Source organism: Trichechus manatus, unplaced genomic scaffold, assembly GCF_000243295.1.
Source record: "Trichechus manatus latirostris isolate Lorelei unplaced genomic scaffold, TriManLat1.0 scaffold00073, whole genome shotgun sequence".
NCBI classification, from domain to species: domain Eukaryota; kingdom Metazoa; phylum Chordata; class Mammalia; order Sirenia; family Trichechidae; genus Trichechus; species Trichechus manatus.
Window position 1 is genome coordinate 12,577,265 of NW_004444009.1, and position 19,837 is coordinate 12,597,101.

A 19,837-nucleotide genomic window follows, 5' to 3' on the forward strand; every position below is an offset into this window, starting at 1 on the left:
TAATAAAAACTATACTTTGGAAGCAACCATTCCCTGGGTAGAACCAGCTATGGAGTATCAATTCTGTCAGAAATAAGTGAACAATAACCAGTTGTCTTTGAGTTGATTCCTACTCACGGCGACCCCATGTGTGTCAGAATAGAACTGTGCTCCGTTTAAGGTTTTCAATGGCTGATTTTTCGAAGATCAACCAGGCCTTTCTTCCCAGACCCCTCTGGGTGAACTTGAACCTCCAACATTTTGGTTAGCAACTGAGCACATTAACCATCTGCACCAGTCAAGGATGTGAATAGTGGAAACTAGGGAACAAGTGAATAGCCAGGTTTTTTCAAATGCTCTCTTCTCAGTGAAGAGGGGGCTAGGACAGTGACATTTCAAAGCATACTGTTAGCTTTTATAGTACTTTTAATCCTCACTATAACCTTCTAAGGAGCCCTGATGGTGCACTGGTTAGGCGCTCAGCTGCTAACCAAAAGGTTGGCAGTTCAAACCCACCAACCGCTCCATGAAAGATATTGCAGTCTGCTTCTGCAAAGATTACAGCCTTGGAAGCTATGGGGCAGTTCTACTCTGTCTTATAGGGTCACTATGAGTTGGAACTGACTTGACTACAAAGGGGTACAACCTTCTAATGGTAGTGAGTCAAGTAAATAAATCCTTGATTCACAAAGAGCAAAACAGGCACAAAGAAGCTGAGTGACTTATCCAGGTTTACACGGCAAATTAATGGCAGAACTATGATTACAATCCAGGGCTTAGACATCTTGTCCTGGGGTTTTCTCTCCACATCATGTTGCATTACTCTGAGACTTGCTGATATTTTTAATACCTGGATTTCCAGGGGTGGTGGTTAGGGGGAGGAAGCATTCCATTCAGAACCACCCTGAACCAGGACCTCTGGAAGCAAACTCTATACTGTATCTCCTTCATCCTCTATTTTCATGAATAGTGTCAAGCTCAGGACTAACTGCATAGAATCCTGTTCAGGAGACCAGATATTCTCAATGGCAGATGAATAGATGCTTATTCAGGAGAGAAACACTGATACCAAGGGAGTTAGCCGTACTGACAATATGCCCCGTCAACAACGTACATTAGTCTACAATCACACAGGAATATAAGTCAGCAAGTAGGTAAGTGAAATTAGGAAAAACCAAGAATTTAGATAGAAATTAAAGTGGACAGTTAATGCTGATCCATGATTAATAAAAAAGTCAACTTGTGAATATGCTGAGGTATTTTATCCAGTCTTCAAATTAGGATTCCTGTAGTTCTGGATTATGTCACTCACTTTTATATAGGCAGGGAAAGTGTACATTGAAACATTATGTACCTAGATTTTTTTCCTTGCTATTTTCTTTTTTAACTTTGAGGTAGTGGTTGAAATTGAGCTAAAACTAGTATTTTGAGGTTATCAGTGGAATCTAGTGATTGAGGCTCAATTACCAGGTAACTATAGAGCAGCAAGATCCCAACGCTGTTAATCTAAGGCAGTATTAGTTTCCCTTCTAAACTATAGCTCGCATGGTAACTGTAACAAACAGGAACCTGAAAGGCTTTATTCTCCCTTTCTGGTTTCCTTATGAAATCTCATCGTTTGCAAAGAGCTTTAAAATGACTGGACAAAGGAAGAACTTTGTTATGAGCCATGACCTTGGAACCCAAACAGCATTATGAGGAGCATAATTAGAGAAAGTAACAATCAGAAAAAGAAACCTCTTTAAAGGGGTTCCTTTTGAGTCTTCTTTTCTATTCAGAATGTTCTGTGTTTTTCTCATCAAGTCTGGGAATGACATTTATCTTAGTAGCTTATTTAACTACACTGGATGATGTCATTCTAACCAGTGTAGGGCAGAGACCCAAGTCCTGGGAGGCTCCATGGACCAATGGACTATTTTACAAACCCGGGCGGTGGGAGGGATGGTATATTTTTGATAATCAGACATTCCAATGTAATGTTTTCCTTAGAGGTCACCCCCGTCCCATTAATGTTACCGTGAAAAACATCAAGTGTGTTCTTTTCTATTTTCATAAAATAAATGGGCTTTGCTTACCAACATCACAAGGCAAAGAAGAAATATATTGTACAAAGCTGCAGGAAGATAAACATGTGAAAACTTTCTACGAAAAAAAAAACCTCTCGAATTTCCTGTCGTCTTCTTTTGAAACTGTAGTGCATATGTTAAAACATGTATATCATTTACAGTATTGAGTCGTGTGCCACTGCTGTACCTGATGTATCCAATCTGGATTAAACAATGTGCCACAAACCCTAAAACGATTATGAATGTTTATTTTAATATCAAGTCTCCTTTTCTTCCAAAAAGCAAAAAAAAAAACCAAACCCGTTGCTGTCAAGTTAATTCCGACTCATAGCAACCCTATAGGACAGAGTAGAACTGCCCCATAGTTTCTGAGGCGCACCTGGTGGATTTGAACTGTACTACTAATACTAGAAAACAAAGAAACTTTCTACCCTGCTAAAGAAGTCACAGAATCTCAAAAGGGTGCTTAAATGTCGTGTCTAACATTTCCTCCTCCCCCAACGCAAGCGACTCCTCCAGACGTCCAACAGCCTTGCCTGCCTGTAGGCTTTAGTGATGGGGCTTCACCTTCTAACACGTGATTGCATTTGTCAACAGCTCCATTTTGAGGCCCAGCCCAGTATTATTGAAAGAAAATCTGCCTTTATATGTCAGTCTTGTTCTACTCTGAGGCAACACAGACTCTATATTCCTATGTCCAAGCCAACGTTTCAAACTAAAAAGAAAACTCAAAATTAAATGTCTTATAGGGTGTAGTGGAAAGCTTAGGCATCAGATGATGGAGGCTCAAGTTTAGGTTCTATCACTTGCCTGTATGACTCTACACCAGTTACTTTCTCTTAGTTTCAGTTAGTTTCATCTTAAAAATGGAGGGGATTTGATTAAATATCTTGAAAGTCCACTCTAACCTTAAAGTCCCATAATTCTGATTTAGGTGGTGAGAGCAACAAGCCATTTCTGTGTTTCACCATAATGTGGCAATGACAATGCAAATCTTTTTCATTTCACCACAAACAAGATGCCAGTGAAAACGGTAATAGAACTGGAAATGTATGATGCCCAAAGGCCCTAGAAATTGGGCCATGAAATTCATTTCAATCACTGACACGCACATCCTTATCACCCACTAGGTGTCACTACAGATCCATAGCTCAAATAATCTGGTGAAAAAGTAACCAGAAACCAGATGTTAGCTGAGCAATTCCTGTTCTTTCGTTAAAAAGCATAAATATCAAGTGGGACAAATGTGCTTGCTCAGAGGTTCAGAACAGTAAACATAATCTGCCAAAACAAGAGAATTATCTTGTGATGGAGTTCCAGTGTCAGCTATGGCTATCAAAAGTCTGATTTTGTAAGACTAACATAGGTTGATCTGAAAACCAGTTGCCGTCAAGTGGACTCCAGCTCATGGCGACCCCACGTGTAGAACTGTGCTGGGTTGGGTTTTCAATGGCTGATTTTTTTCAGATCACCAGGTCTTTCTTCCAGGCACCTCTAGGTGGACTTCAGCCTCCAACCTTTCAGTTAGCAGCTGAGCGCATTAACCATTTACATCACCCAGGGATTCCATAGGTTTATTTAGGGGGAGAAAAATAAAAAAAACAAAAATAAATAAAATTTCAAACTACTCCCTTGCCTCATACAGGTTGATCTACATACAGCACTATAGTTCCTGTTCAATTATTTTTAGTATTCAGGGGCTGAAGTTTACCTTTAAACTATGTGGTTTTAAAAGGTTAGTACTGCGATACATAAGCTACTTTAGAAAATATTGCTTTTAATTACCTAAAAGAATAATTTGTATTCTAGTTCTAAGTCACAATTATCCGATAACTCTAAAGCAGGTTCCCCAAAATCTCAATACGTCAGTAAGTACTGCTAGCCCAATTCGTCAATTTAAGCTTAACACGAACAGCTCTAATAAGTATACTGATTTTAAAGTATTGTAAAATCCAGACATTTAACCAATTCATACTAGCCCTCATCCAAATTGCCCGAATTTGTAAGACACTCTATATTCATAAATCCGATTATTCTTTTTGCTAACCAGAAATTTTCTCTCCATATTCATATAATAAATTTTAGAACTGGTAGAGACCCTAAAAATCTTCTAGACTCCCTCATTTTACTAACGAGAATATTGGACTCAGAGATTAAATAACTTGTGCAAGGTAAAAAAAAAAAAAAAAAGTAGGTAGTTGCAGTGTTCTTTCCACTACATCACAGAGCATTCTCAAGTAAATTTATCTTGAACTTATCTTTGATTCCTAACAGATAATGGGGACATGCACCTAGACTGACAATTTTAAACCATAATTTTCCACACACGGATGGTCATGCACGAAGAGCAGCAGACATTCCACATTCACCACTATAACTACTCCCTTAGTTGGGACAACAACAACTGAAATTTTCCTAACAAATGTTTATGGAAAGTAAAGCAATTGGCATTTTTTAATATGCATATGCTCACCTCCAGCTTATTTTTCTATTTAAAAATAAAAACGCAAACACAACAAAAGAGAAAGAGAGAATCCAATTACTTTCAAGATTAATGAGTAACTTCATCTCTAATTAAGATGCAGCACTACCCTAATTAAAATCCAAAAAGCAAAAAAAAAAACCAAACCGATTGCTGTGAACTTGGCTGTGTTGTGGGGAAAAGTAGAAAAAAAATAAGAGGTAAGTTCAATTATACAGAAATGACAGGATCTTATTTAAGTGTATAATTGAAGTCTCAACTTCTTAATGGCATACTGGACCTAATTATGGATTTGCGATTTACAGTGTTAATTCATTCTAATTGGCAATACATGTACAATACTGATACATATAAGTAAAGCCTACCAACTCAAATAACAGGCATCCAAATTAAACAGTTTAGGACTGTTGCTATGTGGGTGTTGGACAGTAAATGACAATGGCTGTGGGTGTTTGCTGACAGCCCTGGGGAAAAGTGTTTATACTGCCTAGACAATAATTTACACAGGAAAGAAGAGCTCTCCTTGTAAAAAGTAAATATACATCTCTACACATAAGGGGTTCTCTCACCACAAATCCAGTTCACAGGAAGGTTTGGGAACCAAAAGCTTAACCAAAGAAGGACTGCTGCAGAAAAGAAGCAAAAGAACACACAACAGTTACATTTTCCTAAATCACAATTTACAGATGCACCATCTCAGAAAATGACTGCTCCCTCTGGACCTTAGTATTAGAGGTAAAAACTGGGGATAAACTTCCGGAAGACATAAGGTTAGGACACACTGTGGGAAGAGTCTGACAGAATGAGTTCCAGCTTCTACAAAATACTTAAAATGAAGAGCTAGGGCTTTCTTAGTCTACCAGAAAAGCAGATCCCTGGGTGGCGCAAATGGTTTGTACTTGACTAACCCAAAGGTTGACAATTCCATGGAAGAAAGGCCTGGCCATCTGCTTCTTTCTGTAAAGATCACAGCCAAGAAAACCCAATGGAGCAATTCTACTCTGGCACACACAGGGTCACCATGAGTCAGAATCAACTTGATGGCAATGGGTTTGGTTTTGGTTCACTAGCAAAGCAGGGCAGTTCTTAACCTGAGTTCCACAGATGAGTTTCAGAGTGTCTATGAATCTCTTGAAATTACATACACGATTCTGTTTATGGAACGAGAAATTTCCTGAGGAGAATCTATAGCTTTCATCGGATTCATAAAAGGATCCAAGAACCAATAAAGATTAAGAGCTGCTCCTCTACCTGAAGAACAAAAATAAGACAGCCACTGATGATCCTTAGCTATTTAATGAACGTTTTTACGAACATGGACAGCTTTCACATCTCAAGGATAAAAGATATTCAAGAGAAACAATAAACATGTCAACAAGTTTAGCTAAATTTGTGTTTTTACTGGAAACAAATATTTTTACTGGAAGCAAACAGCATCAAATCAAGTGTCTTTGGGAAAGTTTGAAGCAATGTTTAAATACTCCTTCCTGCCTAAACCTAAAAGGGGATTTTCTGATCTACCGTGCTAAAAAATCCTATGCTACAAGAATGCACTTTTAAGGAAATGCAGCCCAAGCCATTTGTAAAGAACCACACAGCATAAACTAGTATTACTTCCCAAATTTCAACTGTTTTTATTTAAGTAAGCAGTGGTACATCTTTTTAAATGTTTCTTTTTGAAATGGCTTATAGAAAATGGCACTCTGGGACCTTAGCTCTATGCCCCAAAAAGGCTTTCAAGAAACTGATGCATGAAGTTTCTTAAATAAAGAGGATAATAAACCTGGTCTAAGTCAAAACAATCTGAAAAATAGATGTGTCCCAGTGGATAACCTCAGGTCTTTTCAAGTTCCTCAAAAATACTACTCTACTATAGGTCAAGGAAGGTGGATATCCAAAGGTATCACTAGTTGATGGTCTCAGGTATATCCTATCATCGCTGGTTACCACGCATCATTTCTTGTAGATAAATGGTATTCATGTGATAGGCTGCCATCCAATTTGGATGTCTCTGAGCATTCCAATAATATGACTGAGAAGCAGCAGCGTAGTATTCCTGCCATGCCCTGTAGTAAGCTCTCCAGTACTCCTCGTAATCCTGACAGGCATCAAAAAAACTCGGATGTGTCTCCCTGTGGCAGTCATACCAACCATCTTCCTGGGGTTCTGTCTGCAAACGATAGGAAGACCGCCTGGGAGGGTTTCTCCGGCTCTGCTTAGCTCTCTGGTTAGCCCCTTCTTTATGCCTTGCCTTTACCTGGATTTCAGGTGATTCTTGATATTCCTCCAGATTGGGGGTGTCATTTCCATTCAGAGGTTGCTCCAAAGAGATACAGCCATCCACAGGAGTAGATTCAGAGGCTTTCAGATGAGTATCAGAAGAGCCTTCCAAGTATAACTTATTTCCTTTGCTCTGCGAAGAAGTCTTTGAGCTGTAAGAATCACTGTCACTCTCAGAGTCTCCAGATTGGCTACTACTTGCCAGTATCTGCATTCTCTCTTCAGCAACTCTCTCTCTCACAAAGCCATTCTGAAGATTCCCAGTCTGATCCCCAGGACCTGTGTAGTGCCTGATGATTTCCACAGGTTTCTCTAACCCCTCTTTAATATAGCGCTCATAGTCCTCTACCAATTCTGCATAAGTCAAAGTGCATGGCAGGTAGGTTTTAAAGGAAGACAGACATGGAATTTTAGGGAGTGACACGGGTAAATCTTCTTTGACCTGATGCTGACTATCGGTAGAGTTTTCAACAGGGGTCTGAGTAGAATCCTTCACTTGCTCTTCTGGTGGTATGGCACAGCCCGGTTCTTTTGGTGATGCTACTTTTTCTATGATTACACAGTCTGAGTGGCTTTTCACAGGTAACTTCTGTTTGGTATTACTTTTTGATTTGGCTGATAGTGCAGACCCAGAAGTGACTCTAGATGAAGCCATCTGGTTACCATGAGCTTTAGGAGTTTGAAAGGTTCTCTCTATTTTTTTAATTTGTTTTTTTAGGGCCTGGGTAGGCACACTTGCTAAGCCATACGTATGCACGGCAGCTGTAACTTCCACATCCCAATCCAAACATTCTTCCATCAGACCAGGAGGAATGGGATCTACATAAAGAAAGAAAAGAGTATTAAAATTCTTGTGCTGCTATAGACCAGCATTTTCTGAATGACTTCATAAAGTTTTCCAGGATTAAATAAGCTTAAGAAACATAATATACTAACAAATTTAAGAAATAGATTAGTATATTAGAAGACCTAAGCAATCTTGCAGTAATGAAGTTTGCCTAGAAATATACAAGATCCATCCCATTCTCATAAGCAATATTCCCCCCTGAAAAAAACTTACTCTAGGAGTGATGCACAAGTCTGCAGCAATTCTCCCATCTTTTCTCTCCTCTATCCCCCAGCCCCTCCCCTCTATCTCACTACTGCTGACAGCGAAACAAGATATTAGAAAATGGATTGTACTCTCCAAAGCTTATCAACAGGAAAATATTACAACTACAACTCTGTACCCAACTAAATCTGCCACCTTATATGCCAAAAGGGAGAAATCACTGCCCTCAACAGTGGGGAGAAAGCCTCTACAAGGGAAAAAGGCTGGGTGGCTATGAAGAGCTGTGGTACCAATGGCACTTCAAAGTTTTAAAAAATTTGCTCACCCCAGCACTCTAAGTGTTCTACTCCAGCCAGGTGTGACAATTTGCCTCCACCTGCAAACTCAGATCTTTCCAAAGTGTGATCAATTTCAGCCTTAGGCAGAAGATATACAGAGCCACTGCTTTACAAAGACCTTGCCTGTCCATTGTTGCTATTGGTGCACCATATATCTGTACCCACCATTAATCCCTCAGGTCAGACCTCTGACCAGAACTCTGGTTCCTATCAAAGTGATATCCCAAATTCTGGACCCCTCGCTTACCTGAGCCTATAATACAGGCCTATTTCCCTCCTAGTTCTGCCCCTAAAAAACTCAATTGAATAGTCTCTTATCAAATAAGTTCCCAGTCCAACACAGATCTAACACCATGAGTATCATTCTCTCAGGATTTAAGGGCTCTATTAACATTACACAACAGCAAATTTTACTTTAAATCACTAAATGTTATAATACTGAATCCTACCACAAGTTAAGTTTTAACCCTTTTCTACCAATTTTCAATTCATTTTTTCCACATTATAATCTTCTGACAGATCAATACTATTATTATACATAGAACTAGTATATGTTAGAATTGACAGAGAACCTAAAGACCATCTATTCTAAAATAAACATTTTGTAAATCTGGATATTAAGTTTAGGACAATTAAAAAGATTTGTAAAAGAACATAAAATGAGTTTTTACAAAGCCAGAACTACTAGAATACATAGGACAACCAGATGTGTACTTAATCTAGCTTTATAAAAATAAATTTAAAATCAATAAAATATTGTTACATTTATTCAATAACTATATATCCCATATTCTAGGTCTTGCATATACTATATATGTATGTGTTTATATACGTATGTATATATATACACAAGCATATATACACTAACATGCATACATTAACATGTATAGCAAATAAACCATTTCCACACAAAAGGTTTTAGGGGTTTTTTGTTTGTTACAAGAGATCAATAATAGCTTCAAACTTGCACTGTTTCCAAAATGGCACTTAAAAATCAGTTTGACAAATGATTCACTAAATTCACTCAAACTTTTCAAAAACTGTGTTCAAATTAAAGACATTGTTCTATCTATCCTTCTTATGGTGACAAAGGAGAATAGGGCAAGAATTACCTTCACAAGGGTAAGACAGTATACAATACTGGGGAAGCCCGCACAAATTGTTCAGGGTAAGGTCATGGAAGCTCCATGGACAAATCCAAACTCCCTGAGGGACCGAATTACTGGGCTGAGGGCTGTGGGGACCATGGTCTTAGGGAACATCTAGCTCAACTGGCATAACATAGTTTATAAAGAAAATGTTCTACACTCTACTTTGGTGAATACTGTCTAGGGTCTTAAAAGCCTGTGAGCGGCCATCTAAGATACTCCACTGGTCTCACCCCTTCAGGAGCAGGAGAAAATGAAGAAAACTAAAGATACAAGGGAAAGATTAGTCCAAAGGACTTAAGAAACCACAACTACCACGGCTTCCACCAGACTGAGTCCAGAACAACTAGATGGTACCCGGTTACTACTCTGACAGAGATCACAACAGAGGATCCCAGACAGAGCTGAAGAAAAATGTAGAATAAAATTCTAAGTCAAAAAAAGACCAGACTTACTGGCCTGACAGAGACTGGAGAAACTCTGAGAGCATGGCCCCCAGACACCCTTTTAGCTCAGTAATGAAGTCACTCCTGAGGTTCACCCTTCAGCCAAAGATTAGACAGGCCCATAGGACAAAACGAGACTAAAGGGGCACACCAGCCCAGGGGCAAGGACTAGAAGGCAGGAGGGGACAAGAAAGCTGGCAATAGGGAACCCAAGGTCAAGAAGGGAGAGTACTGACATGTCATGGTGTTGTTAACCAATGTCATAGAACAGTATGTTTACTGTTAATGAGAAGCTAGTTTGTTCTGTAAACCTTCATCTAAAGTACAATTAAAAAAAAAAAAAATTACCTTCCCAGCAACATAAAATAGATAAAATATTAAAGAACAGAAAAGAAGAAAACCAAATTGCAAGGTCACAAACTAGTAAGTAATGCTAATATAGTAGTAAAGTAGTTTTCATTTTTCATGTGCCTATAGTTAGCTTGCTATCCTATCCCTGCCACTCACCTGTAAGAGAGACCTTGGGCAAATTACTTAACATCTCTATGCCTCAATGTCTTCATTTACAAAAAGCAGTTAATAGCAGCACATACTTCATAAGCTATGGTGAGAATTAAATGAGTTAGCGTACCTAAGTACCTGGGACAGCACTCTGTACTAGGGGTTATTGTTATTATTATTTCTATAATCATCATCATTATTTTGACAGCAAAATGAAACAGACAAAATATACCTGGTAAAGGAAAAAGGTTGAGGTTACATTTTTGAGCAATTTTCATCATCATATTTTCTTCTTCTCCCCGACAACAGTAGGTTACTGTTAGTCCTAATGTACCTAAAGCAAAGAGGGAATGTTAAGTAGTAAATCATAAATGACACTCCAACTACACCTGTCACATTATAGATTCCTCCCCTTAAAAAAAGCACCCAAACTTTTTCTCTCCTTTTTTTACCAAAACGACCGGCTCTGCCAATCCGATGCATATACGTCTCCCAGTCCAGTGGTACATCCAGATTTACAACCAGGTTCACCTTCTCAGCATCGATCCCACGAGAAGTCTTAAATTGAAGAAGACAGCAATTGTTTGTTTACGTTAAATGTTTAACAGGGCTACCAATGCCAGTATGCCCCATGAAGCACTGTATTCTTCAACTATAACCAAGAGCCAAATTAAGAACAGGAGAATACTTAAGAGCAGAGGAAAAGGAAATTCATTTCTAACAACTAGTTTAAAGAAGAAAAATTGAAATATTAAAGACTTTTTAAGAAAGCATATATCCTAGCACTGGAAAGATGATTATCCTCTGGTAGTCTTGTTACATACACCCACATAAAATAGATGAAATCAGTACATCTGATAACAGAACATATGTCAAGATGGATTAGTCACCCAACTGAACAGGAAATTTACCAAATCAGTGGAAATGAGGACTCGGCAGTGAAACTGCTTCAGTTTGGCCACAGCATCAAGACGCTGATTCTGATTCATGTTGCCTAAAAAGGCCCAAAAAGAACGTCATATAAAACAGCTAAGCTAATACACATTTATCAAATAAAACAGCTAAGCTAATACACATTTATCAAATCCACAAAAAGCAGAAATCCTAACTCCTAGTCTTAACACTTTAAATACACCAAGCATAGTTAATCCTGTTCTGTGCAAATTTGGGTTAAGACTGAAAGTCAGAACCTTTAAAAATTTTATTTAGGCAATCAACTTAAAATTCAAAAAACAATTTTTAATTGTAACCAAACTATGTCTATAGACATAACATTAATTCATACGAAGGTGTTTCATATAAGGTGCAGTAAAGCGTTCATAAAAAAATGAAATTGCTTTAATCAGCCATTCACAAATTTGGTATTGAAGTGTGATCTATCATCAAAATATCTGTCCATTAAAAAACAGTCTCCTCAATATTTCATGATATACTATGACTTAACAAGTTCAAGTTCAGGCTAACAGGTAAATACTAAGCTGAAGCACCAAAAAAAAAGAAAGAAAACCCTCTAAAAAGATTCTCACTGATCAAAAATTCCTCTAAGTCTTTCATTTTTATTCCAAAACCAAACCCACTGCTGCTGAATCAATTCCCATAGGACAGTATAGAACTGCCCCATAGGGTTTCCAAGGCTGTAAATCTTTATGGAAACAGACTGCCACATCTTTCTCCCACAGAAGAGCTCATGGGTTCAAACTACCCATCTTTCGGTTAGCAGCCAAGCGCCTAACCACTGTGTCACCAGGGCTCCAGATCATTCCTATTAGGCAGCAGTAATAATTTGGCTTTATGGCAAGAACTGATTTACCTTTACTTTCCACAAGACCATAAACCAGTTAGCATTCTTAACAATGATTATGTAAAGGAGCAAAATACATTTCTCTTAAGGCAACATTGACATACTTTTTGTTTTATAAGATTATTCAGTTTTTCATGGATACCAAACTCTAGTCTGGAACACCAGTTTTCTAGTTTTTTACTATACACCCAATTACTCTTTAAAAACGAAACTATATATATATTATATAAACAGATACAGTTACATCTATAGCTATATATGAGAAGGCAGTTCTATTCTGTCCTACAGGGTCACTAATAGTCGGAATCGACTCAATGTCAACAGGTAAAAAATACATAAGGAGACTTGGTGGCAAAACGGTTAAGTACTCGGCTGCTAACCAAAAGGTTGGTGGTTTAAACCCACCCAATGGCTCCAAGGGAGAAAGACCTGGTGATCTGCTTCCATAAAGATTACAGCCAAGAAAACCCTATGGGGCAGTTCTACTCTGTCACATGGGGTCGCTATGAGTTGGAATCAACTCAGTGCCACCCAACAACAACCAATGCCAGTGAAAATAAACGTGAAATTTCCTTTACTCTGAAGTCTCAGTGTAACTCATGAGACAACTCATGAAACAGTATTTCTTCCTCCTGACTCTGGAGGTGTCAAGTCAGGATATTAAACCAAGATTAAGGGAAGAACTTACCTGAAATGCACTCAGCAGGAAAGCCTTTTGAAGAAAGGATATCAGCCAAATGTTGTGCTCTATAAGATACAGAAAAGGTTATAATTTTATAAATAATTACAGGCCCACGCCTAACCTTTTATTTCACAAGTTACCCAGATGACCTTTTAAAGTTTCATTACCTACTGTGCAAATTAGAAAAGACTAAGGCTTGATTAAACGGAATTCTGCTGAACAGTTCCTGTAAATGTTGAGCCTTTTCCTCAAAGATCTTATGGGCCAAAGGGTATGAAGTAACAACTTTGTAGTACTGCTTCAAACCTACAAAGAAGTCAAAAGTCTTCAGTTAAAACAAAGACAAACTGTATCATATTATCCTAATTGCAAGTATAAAACAATAGCCACCTGGGCAAGGGAAAGCTCCAGAATATCATGAACAACAAACCAACAATGTAAGTATCCAAAATCTGTACACACCTATGAGACTTGGATCACTGGAATTTAGTCTTACAAAAGTGGGATCTCTCATGTACTTTGTCAAAGCATTAGCCAAAAATTCGGGGTAAGTGGCTGATACTGCCAACATCTGCTTACTGGCAGGCAAAGAAGAATAAATCCAACTGGAAAACAGAAGAAAAACAAACACCACTGAAATTATTCAAACTAATCACCATATGGAAAAGTTCAAGATAGATAACTCTGGAGCGTCATTTTAATAGTCAAGTTATTTTTCTTACTTTATTTGCTCCTGGAAGCTGCCTTCTTCTAAAAGCTTATCTGCTTCATCAAGAATAAAAAGACGTACACTGGCTGGGTTCAGGTAGTCAAGTTCTATAAGTTGTTTAATTCTGCCTAAATTCCAGAAAATACACACATGGAAATATTTATGATGCATCAAATTGGTGTAAATCTCAGCCAAAGCTGAGTTAATTCACCCAGGTTGTACTACTGAATTTCCTGACCCAAATCTCATTAATGCATTTATACACAAATTTGAAATCTCTGAGTTCTCATCTTGCCTCAATCCATTATTTTTCCCTCCCATTTCATCAACAATATGCATGGAAAAGTAACACTATCCTGCCAAGACTGAATGCTAAGGTATTGAATGCTAGATTCTGATTCTGAGTAATCCATAACCAAATGATTAATACAGAAGTCAAAGGATAATCAAAATCCATGGCTTAGAAGAGCTTCCTGGAAGTCCTCTCATCCCTCCTCTCCTCAGAAGCCTATCCCTTACATTCTTAAATATCCGTAGGGAAGAAGATTTCATAAATTCCACTGGTAATCCAGCCATATGTCTACAGCTCATCAGTCTAATGCTCTTCAAGTCTAATCTCAAAATAATGATCATAGTTACCAAGGACTCCCACATCCTTAATCTTATATTAAACATGTTCAGTTCCTTAAAAGCCTCAGTTATCAACAGGCACTGATATCTCACCAGGAGATCCAACAGCAATGTGACACTTTTTAAGTCTGGTTTTGTCTTGTGATAATGGAATCCCTCCAATAAAGACATGACACTCTAGGCCTTCCATTTTGATTCCAATGGCCATGATAACAGAATGTATCTGTACAGCAATTTCTCTTGTAGGAGCCAAAATCAAAATCTAAAAAAAACATAAAACATACCTTTAACAAGTCAGAGGAACAAATACATGTGATTGGCACATTCATTATACAATGAACTATTATGTAACCATTTAAATGATGATTGAGTTTTTACTGAAAAAGGAAAATACTCCACTCGTCCATTCATATATTCATTCAGCAAGGATTAAATGAGAACCCACTAAGTGCTAGACAACATATTAAAACAAAAAAGCCAAACCCACTGCTGTTGAGTCAATTCCGACTTATGCTGACCCCACGTGTTATACAGTAGAACTGCTCCGTAACGTTTCCTTGGCTGTAATCTTTACAGAAGCAGATCACCAGGCCTCTGTTCTGAGGCGCCACTGGGTGGATTCAAACCATCAACCTTTAGATTAGCAGCCAAGCCCAAACAGTATGTACCATCCAGGGACCTCAGGCAACATACTAGTTGCTAGGAAATCACTATTAATAATATAAAGTCCTTGGCCTCAGGGTACTTTCATTCTAGTATGATAACAAGGCATACAATAAACACATATAAATAATGGCAGGTAATAAAAAGTGCTAGTAAGAAAAATCTAACAGCATAGGGAGAAAGAAATGACAAAAGGGGAGAAGTCATTTTAATGGGGTGGTCAAGGAAGGCCCCTCAATGAAGTTGACATTTGAGCAGATATGTGGATGTAGAGCATAGAGCAGAGATGGCTGTGTGACACTTGGGCAAGTGTTTTCAGGAATACGACAGCAAGTGCAAAGGCCTGAAGTGAGAGTGTTCTTGGTGTGTTTCTACAATAGGAAGGAGGCCATGTAGCTGGACAGAATTTGGGGGAAAGTAGAAGAGGTCAGAGATCTAGCTCCAGGGGCTAGAACATGAAAGCTGTGTGAGCCACAGTGAGAACTTTGCAGTATAACTACTGAAAAAGGTGAAATTACATGTTCTCAACTATGAGACGAAAAAACTGCTTTTAAAAAAGAAAGGACTAGAAAAAAATATGCCAGAACTGTTACCAGCAATTTCTCTCTGGGTAGGTAAGATTACAGATTTTGTTTCCTGGTACGTCTTCTAAATTATCCCAATTTTCAAAACTGAACATGTATAACTTTGATACAAAAAAAAAATTATTATAATGTGTATATAATTTTGATAATACAAAGATCTTAAATTAAAAAAGAATTTTATTTATGGAACTTAATCACAGTTTTGGCACTTAACCTGCCGCCATAGTGCTCACTGTCAGAAGCCAAAATCTCAACATCTTAATCCACAAGTAGAAAAGCCCAGGTCCTTGGGTAGCAGAAGGATTTCCTATGAGTAGCATCAACCAGAATTCAGCAGATATAAGGTAAGACTCAAAGAGCTTCCCAGATAATGTGTATGAGCATCCCTGGTTAAAAACACCTATATTAAAGGATCATGATCATCAGATATACGTAACTAAGAACATGAAACAAAGTCTGTCATAATTACTAGGCCACGGACTAAGACTATAAGGATCCTATCTGATTCATCTTTGTATCTCCAGTGCCTGGCATACTGCTTATACATAATATGGGCTCAACAAATCTTTGTTAAAGAAATGACTCCCCCCCACCCCCAGCCCAAATCACCTGTTAATTTGAGTAAAGCAGTCTTAGAACTATTCCAAGAAAATCTAGAAGATGGGAGATCAATATGATACATTCACAGATCTGTTAGAACCACCTGGAGTTACCAGCAATAATCGCCAGAGCACCACACCACCACAAATCAAGTCAAATGCTAAGTCTTGCCTTGCTGCAATCTAGTTAGCAAGTAAAAGAATAATGGATCCTTGTCTGTAGTCTCAAGTCATGTCGAAATTGACACACATGGTAGGTGTACTCTATGATGTGTAATAATATAAAATTCCAAACCTCAAAGAACAATACTGTATCCTTGGTAACCATCCACACCAGCACCACTCAACAGCCTTAATGCCTCTTTTACTTTCATAATATACACACGGTTTAACTCATTCATCTGAGTCCCCTGAGCTAAACTCACCTGAGTACTTAAGTTTTCAAGAACAAGAGAGTCCAAAGCAATGGTGGAGAATACACAGGTTTTCCCAGTGCCAGACTTAGCTTGAACAATTAAATCTGTGAAGGAAAAAACAAATTGTTTGTCACTAGGGAGTACTAACTGAAGCTTAGATACCAACATGAAATCTAAGAACCAGAAAGGGTCTCCACAGATCACCTAGTTGGCACCTGCATTTCCAGTTTCTCTCAAAAATGCACGAGGCCATATCCAGAACCACGCCAGGTGTCTGAACCTCTACCACTGTTTAGCTTCTCAACCTTAGAATCACTTGCCAGAGCTGGAATGGGCTTTAACTGTCTTCAAATTCAAAACTGCGCCTTTTGTTTTACAAAGCAGGAAACGGGTTCGACGGCGTGCAGCGACTTGCCCATGGCCAAGCCCTGCACAGGCGGCCGACCTACGGCTCTTCCCCCGTCCACGCCGCGAGTCCGGCCGCTACCGCCCCTCGGGCCCCCCTTCCTCGGTTCCGTCCGGCCTCCCCAGGGCCCCCGCCCTCACCGAGACCGCAGCGGCCCAGCGGGATGGCCTTGAGCTGCACCGGGGAGGGCCGCTCGAAGCCAGCCGCCCGCAGGCCCTCCAGCACCGGCCGCGACAGCAGCAACGACTCGAAATCCGCGGGCTCGGCCAGCAGCACGTCCCCCGTGCGGGTCCGCGGGCCGTCGATGTCGTGAGCCGTCCGCAGGCTGCGCGCCGGCCCGGGGGTCGGCTCCGGAGCTGGGACAGGGGTGGCCACATGCTCCGTCGGTATAGTAGTCTCCACCGTCGCTATAGCAGTCTCCGCCGTCGCTAAGGCCGCGGGCTGATCAACCGCTGCCGCCATGGTACACGCGCCTCCAGATCTCGCGGTACTTGAGAAGAGGCGGCGCGCGTGAAAGCGAGAAAAGTCAAAACTTTATTGGCCGTCTTCCCGTGACGACAGTGACACAACCGGCCTTGGAGAGAAGAGGAGGGACGGAAGCCGGAGGCTGAGAAAGACTCAGTCAGGAACGACAACAAAAAAATTTGGCCTGAGGAAGGCGGGAAGTGAGACGAGAGGGAAGATGAGGCTACCGGTGTGTCGCTGCCTCCGGCCTGCAGAGGGCGCCGCGTGCTCACGGTGGGGGCGCTGCCCCGCCTGCCGGCCCTCTTCTGGGTGGGTCTGCCCAGTCTCGCCTGCGGGTAGCTCTCAGCGCAGCCCTGTCTTTGTGATGCGACCGATGCGTCACACCTGCCCGTCTCCGAGCCTCGGTTAGCTGTTCGGTCAGCCTGAATCCCGCTCCGCCGTCAAGTCTTCCCGAGCCCTCTCAACTCATTGTCTCCTCTGTATTCGCAGAGAGCGCTCCGGGTTTAACAAGACTTAGGGATTTATCACGTTGTATGGTATACGTCTGTTTGCAGAACGGTTTTATTCATCCCTGGGTCCCCAGCTCCTGACACAGTACCTGGTACATGGTGAACTCTAATAAAGGAAATTGAATACTGAATTGATGACACTATTCCCAAACCTCAAACCTCTAAATTCTAGTGTTATATTTTCATCCATCTGCCTCATCAACATTTCTACTTAAGATGTCTAGTACTTCGTTGCGGTGGAGTCAATTCTAGGCATCGCGCATTAGTATGTCTTGAATGTCTTGCTCCTCTGTCACCTCAAGAGTGGGGAACTAGCAGTCTTTACGACCTTCCCTTAATTTAGGTCTCTGCGCAAATATCACCTTTTCAAAGAAGTCTTTCCTGAAGACTAAGCCACCCACCCCTGCCTTTCCTGTCACTGTATTCCCTTGTTCTGCTTTATTTTTTATAGCAGTTATCATATATAATTATATATTTATGTATGTATTGTCTGTCTCCCCTACTTCATGAGAACAGGAACCTTTTTGTCTGGTTCTCTGCTCTATCCCTGGTGGAAAAAACAGAATCTGACACGTAGTAAGTACTCAATAAATATTTACTGACTGAATGAGCACCTAAAACAAAGACTTACTCACAATTCCAAACTTAAATATTTTCTGAAAACTAATTTTACAATTCCAAGCTTAAAGCTATTCTGCATCCAACACCAATCTTTTCCTTTGTCCTTAGATCATAATCCTGGTCATTATCTCCTGCTTACACACACAGACACACACACACACACACACACAGAGTAGTGGTTCCAGATTCCAAACAAGGTGGTGCTTTGACATGGTAATCCCATTGGAAAGGAGTCCTGCTTAGAAACTTGCTTAGAACAAAACCTTGAGAAAATGTCAATTGTCCAGAGAAAGAAGGGGGACTGAAGATAGGGGGTGCACTAAAGCCCCCAGGCTTCCTCTTAGTACCCTCACCTTTTTCATCCACCTAATTTCCCGAGTCACACCTATTATCCCTTTCCCCTTTCTAACAATTCGCTGAGTGCAGGTAATTTTGCCTCCAAATGTTTCTTCTATTCCTCTTCTCCAGTCCCCGTATCATCTGCCCTGTTTTAGGCCCTTTCGTCATCCTGAACTATTGCGGCAATGTCCTGCATGGTCTCCCTGCCAGAATTTCTTCTCAACTCCAGCCATCCACCCACAGCTGGTGTAATGATCTTTCTTAAATAGATTATCTTTGGTTGTTTTGAACCAGCTTCAGGTCTTGCCCCTTTTGACACCCTTATTTATTCCCCACTCCAGGGTCCCACCTCACGCTGTAAATAATTCTTGTCCAGCTGTTAACATATTGTATTTACTTGTTTACATGCCTGTCCCTCCTACTAAACTATGAGCTTCTGAATGACAGGAATTTTGTCACCCTTGGCTCTCTCCAGCCCAGTACCAAGCACCTGGTAAACCTAAAAAATATTGAATGGTTGACACTTTCTTGCTCAAAAATCTCTGCCAGGTCCCCATGTGCACAGCAGCGGTTCTGTAGAACTTGGACCAATCATTGTCAAAGAACCTGGCTCTCATCCCAAGCGAAACAAGAAGACTACTTTTCCAGAAATGAACATTTACAGTTTCATAGGCATTCTGTTATTGCATTTGTTATTTATGATGTTTTATAGACACAAATATTGCAGTAATGTTATTGGGAATACATTTTATTGCTATGATTAAAAACACAAATCAATCAAATTTTTCCCTCAATGGTTAAAAAGGATAATAATATTGTTGACCATAGTTTCAGGGTTGTAAAGATAAAACACAAAGGTAACAGATCACTTAATAACTAGGAAAGGTGTAAGAGAAAAACACACGGAAACCAAACACTAGTGTGGACTGTGCGTGCCTCTCAGCATCCACAGGATAAAGTCCAATCAGACCCAGCCTCTTCTTGGGCCAAGAAGCCCACCTACCTCCCCCAAACAGACCAAGCTACATGAACTCCTTAATGTTCATGGCCTGTCACACCTCAATACCTTTGTGCTGTTCTGTCTATCTGGAAAGCCTCTTCCCACTTTATGTATCTGGGAGC

General features: G+C 40.0%; 1 protein-coding gene across 1 annotated transcript; it reads right to left on the reverse strand.

The window, feature by feature from the left end:
* Positions 1 to 5,912: 5,912 nt before the first annotated feature.
* DDX20 (DEAD-box helicase 20) lies at positions 5,913 to 17,576 on the reverse strand. Its single transcript, XM_004380407.3, has 11 exons — positions 16,922 to 17,576; positions 16,385 to 16,479; positions 14,207 to 14,375; positions 13,497 to 13,611; positions 13,237 to 13,379; positions 12,942 to 13,080; positions 12,781 to 12,839; positions 11,203 to 11,285; positions 10,744 to 10,849; positions 10,524 to 10,625; positions 5,913 to 7,626 (listed from the first exon to the last, which is right to left on the reverse strand). The coding sequence occupies exons 1-11, from the start codon at positions 17,241 to 17,243 to the stop codon at positions 6,461 to 6,463; spliced, it is 2,499 nt and encodes an 832-aa protein (XP_004380464.1). The 5' UTR covers positions 17,244 to 17,576; the 3' UTR covers positions 5,913 to 6,460.
* Between the last annotated feature and the right edge of the window lie 2,261 nt (positions 17,577 to 19,837).

Excerpts from the sequence above, each read along its gene's own strand:
- DDX20 (XM_004380407.3), bottom strand. The coding sequence starts at position 17,243 with ATGGCGGCAGCGGTTGATCAGCCCGCGGCCTTAGCGACGGCGGAGACT. Across the intron at positions 16,480-16,921 it reads GCTGGGCCGCTGCGGTCTCG|ATTTAATTGTTCAAGCTAAG; the intron begins GTGAGGGCGGGG and ends TTTCCTTCACAG. Across the intron at positions 13,380-13,496 it reads AGCTTCCAGGAGCAAATAAA|TTGGATTTATTCTTCTTTGC; the intron begins GTAAGAAAAATA and ends TCTGTTTTCCAG.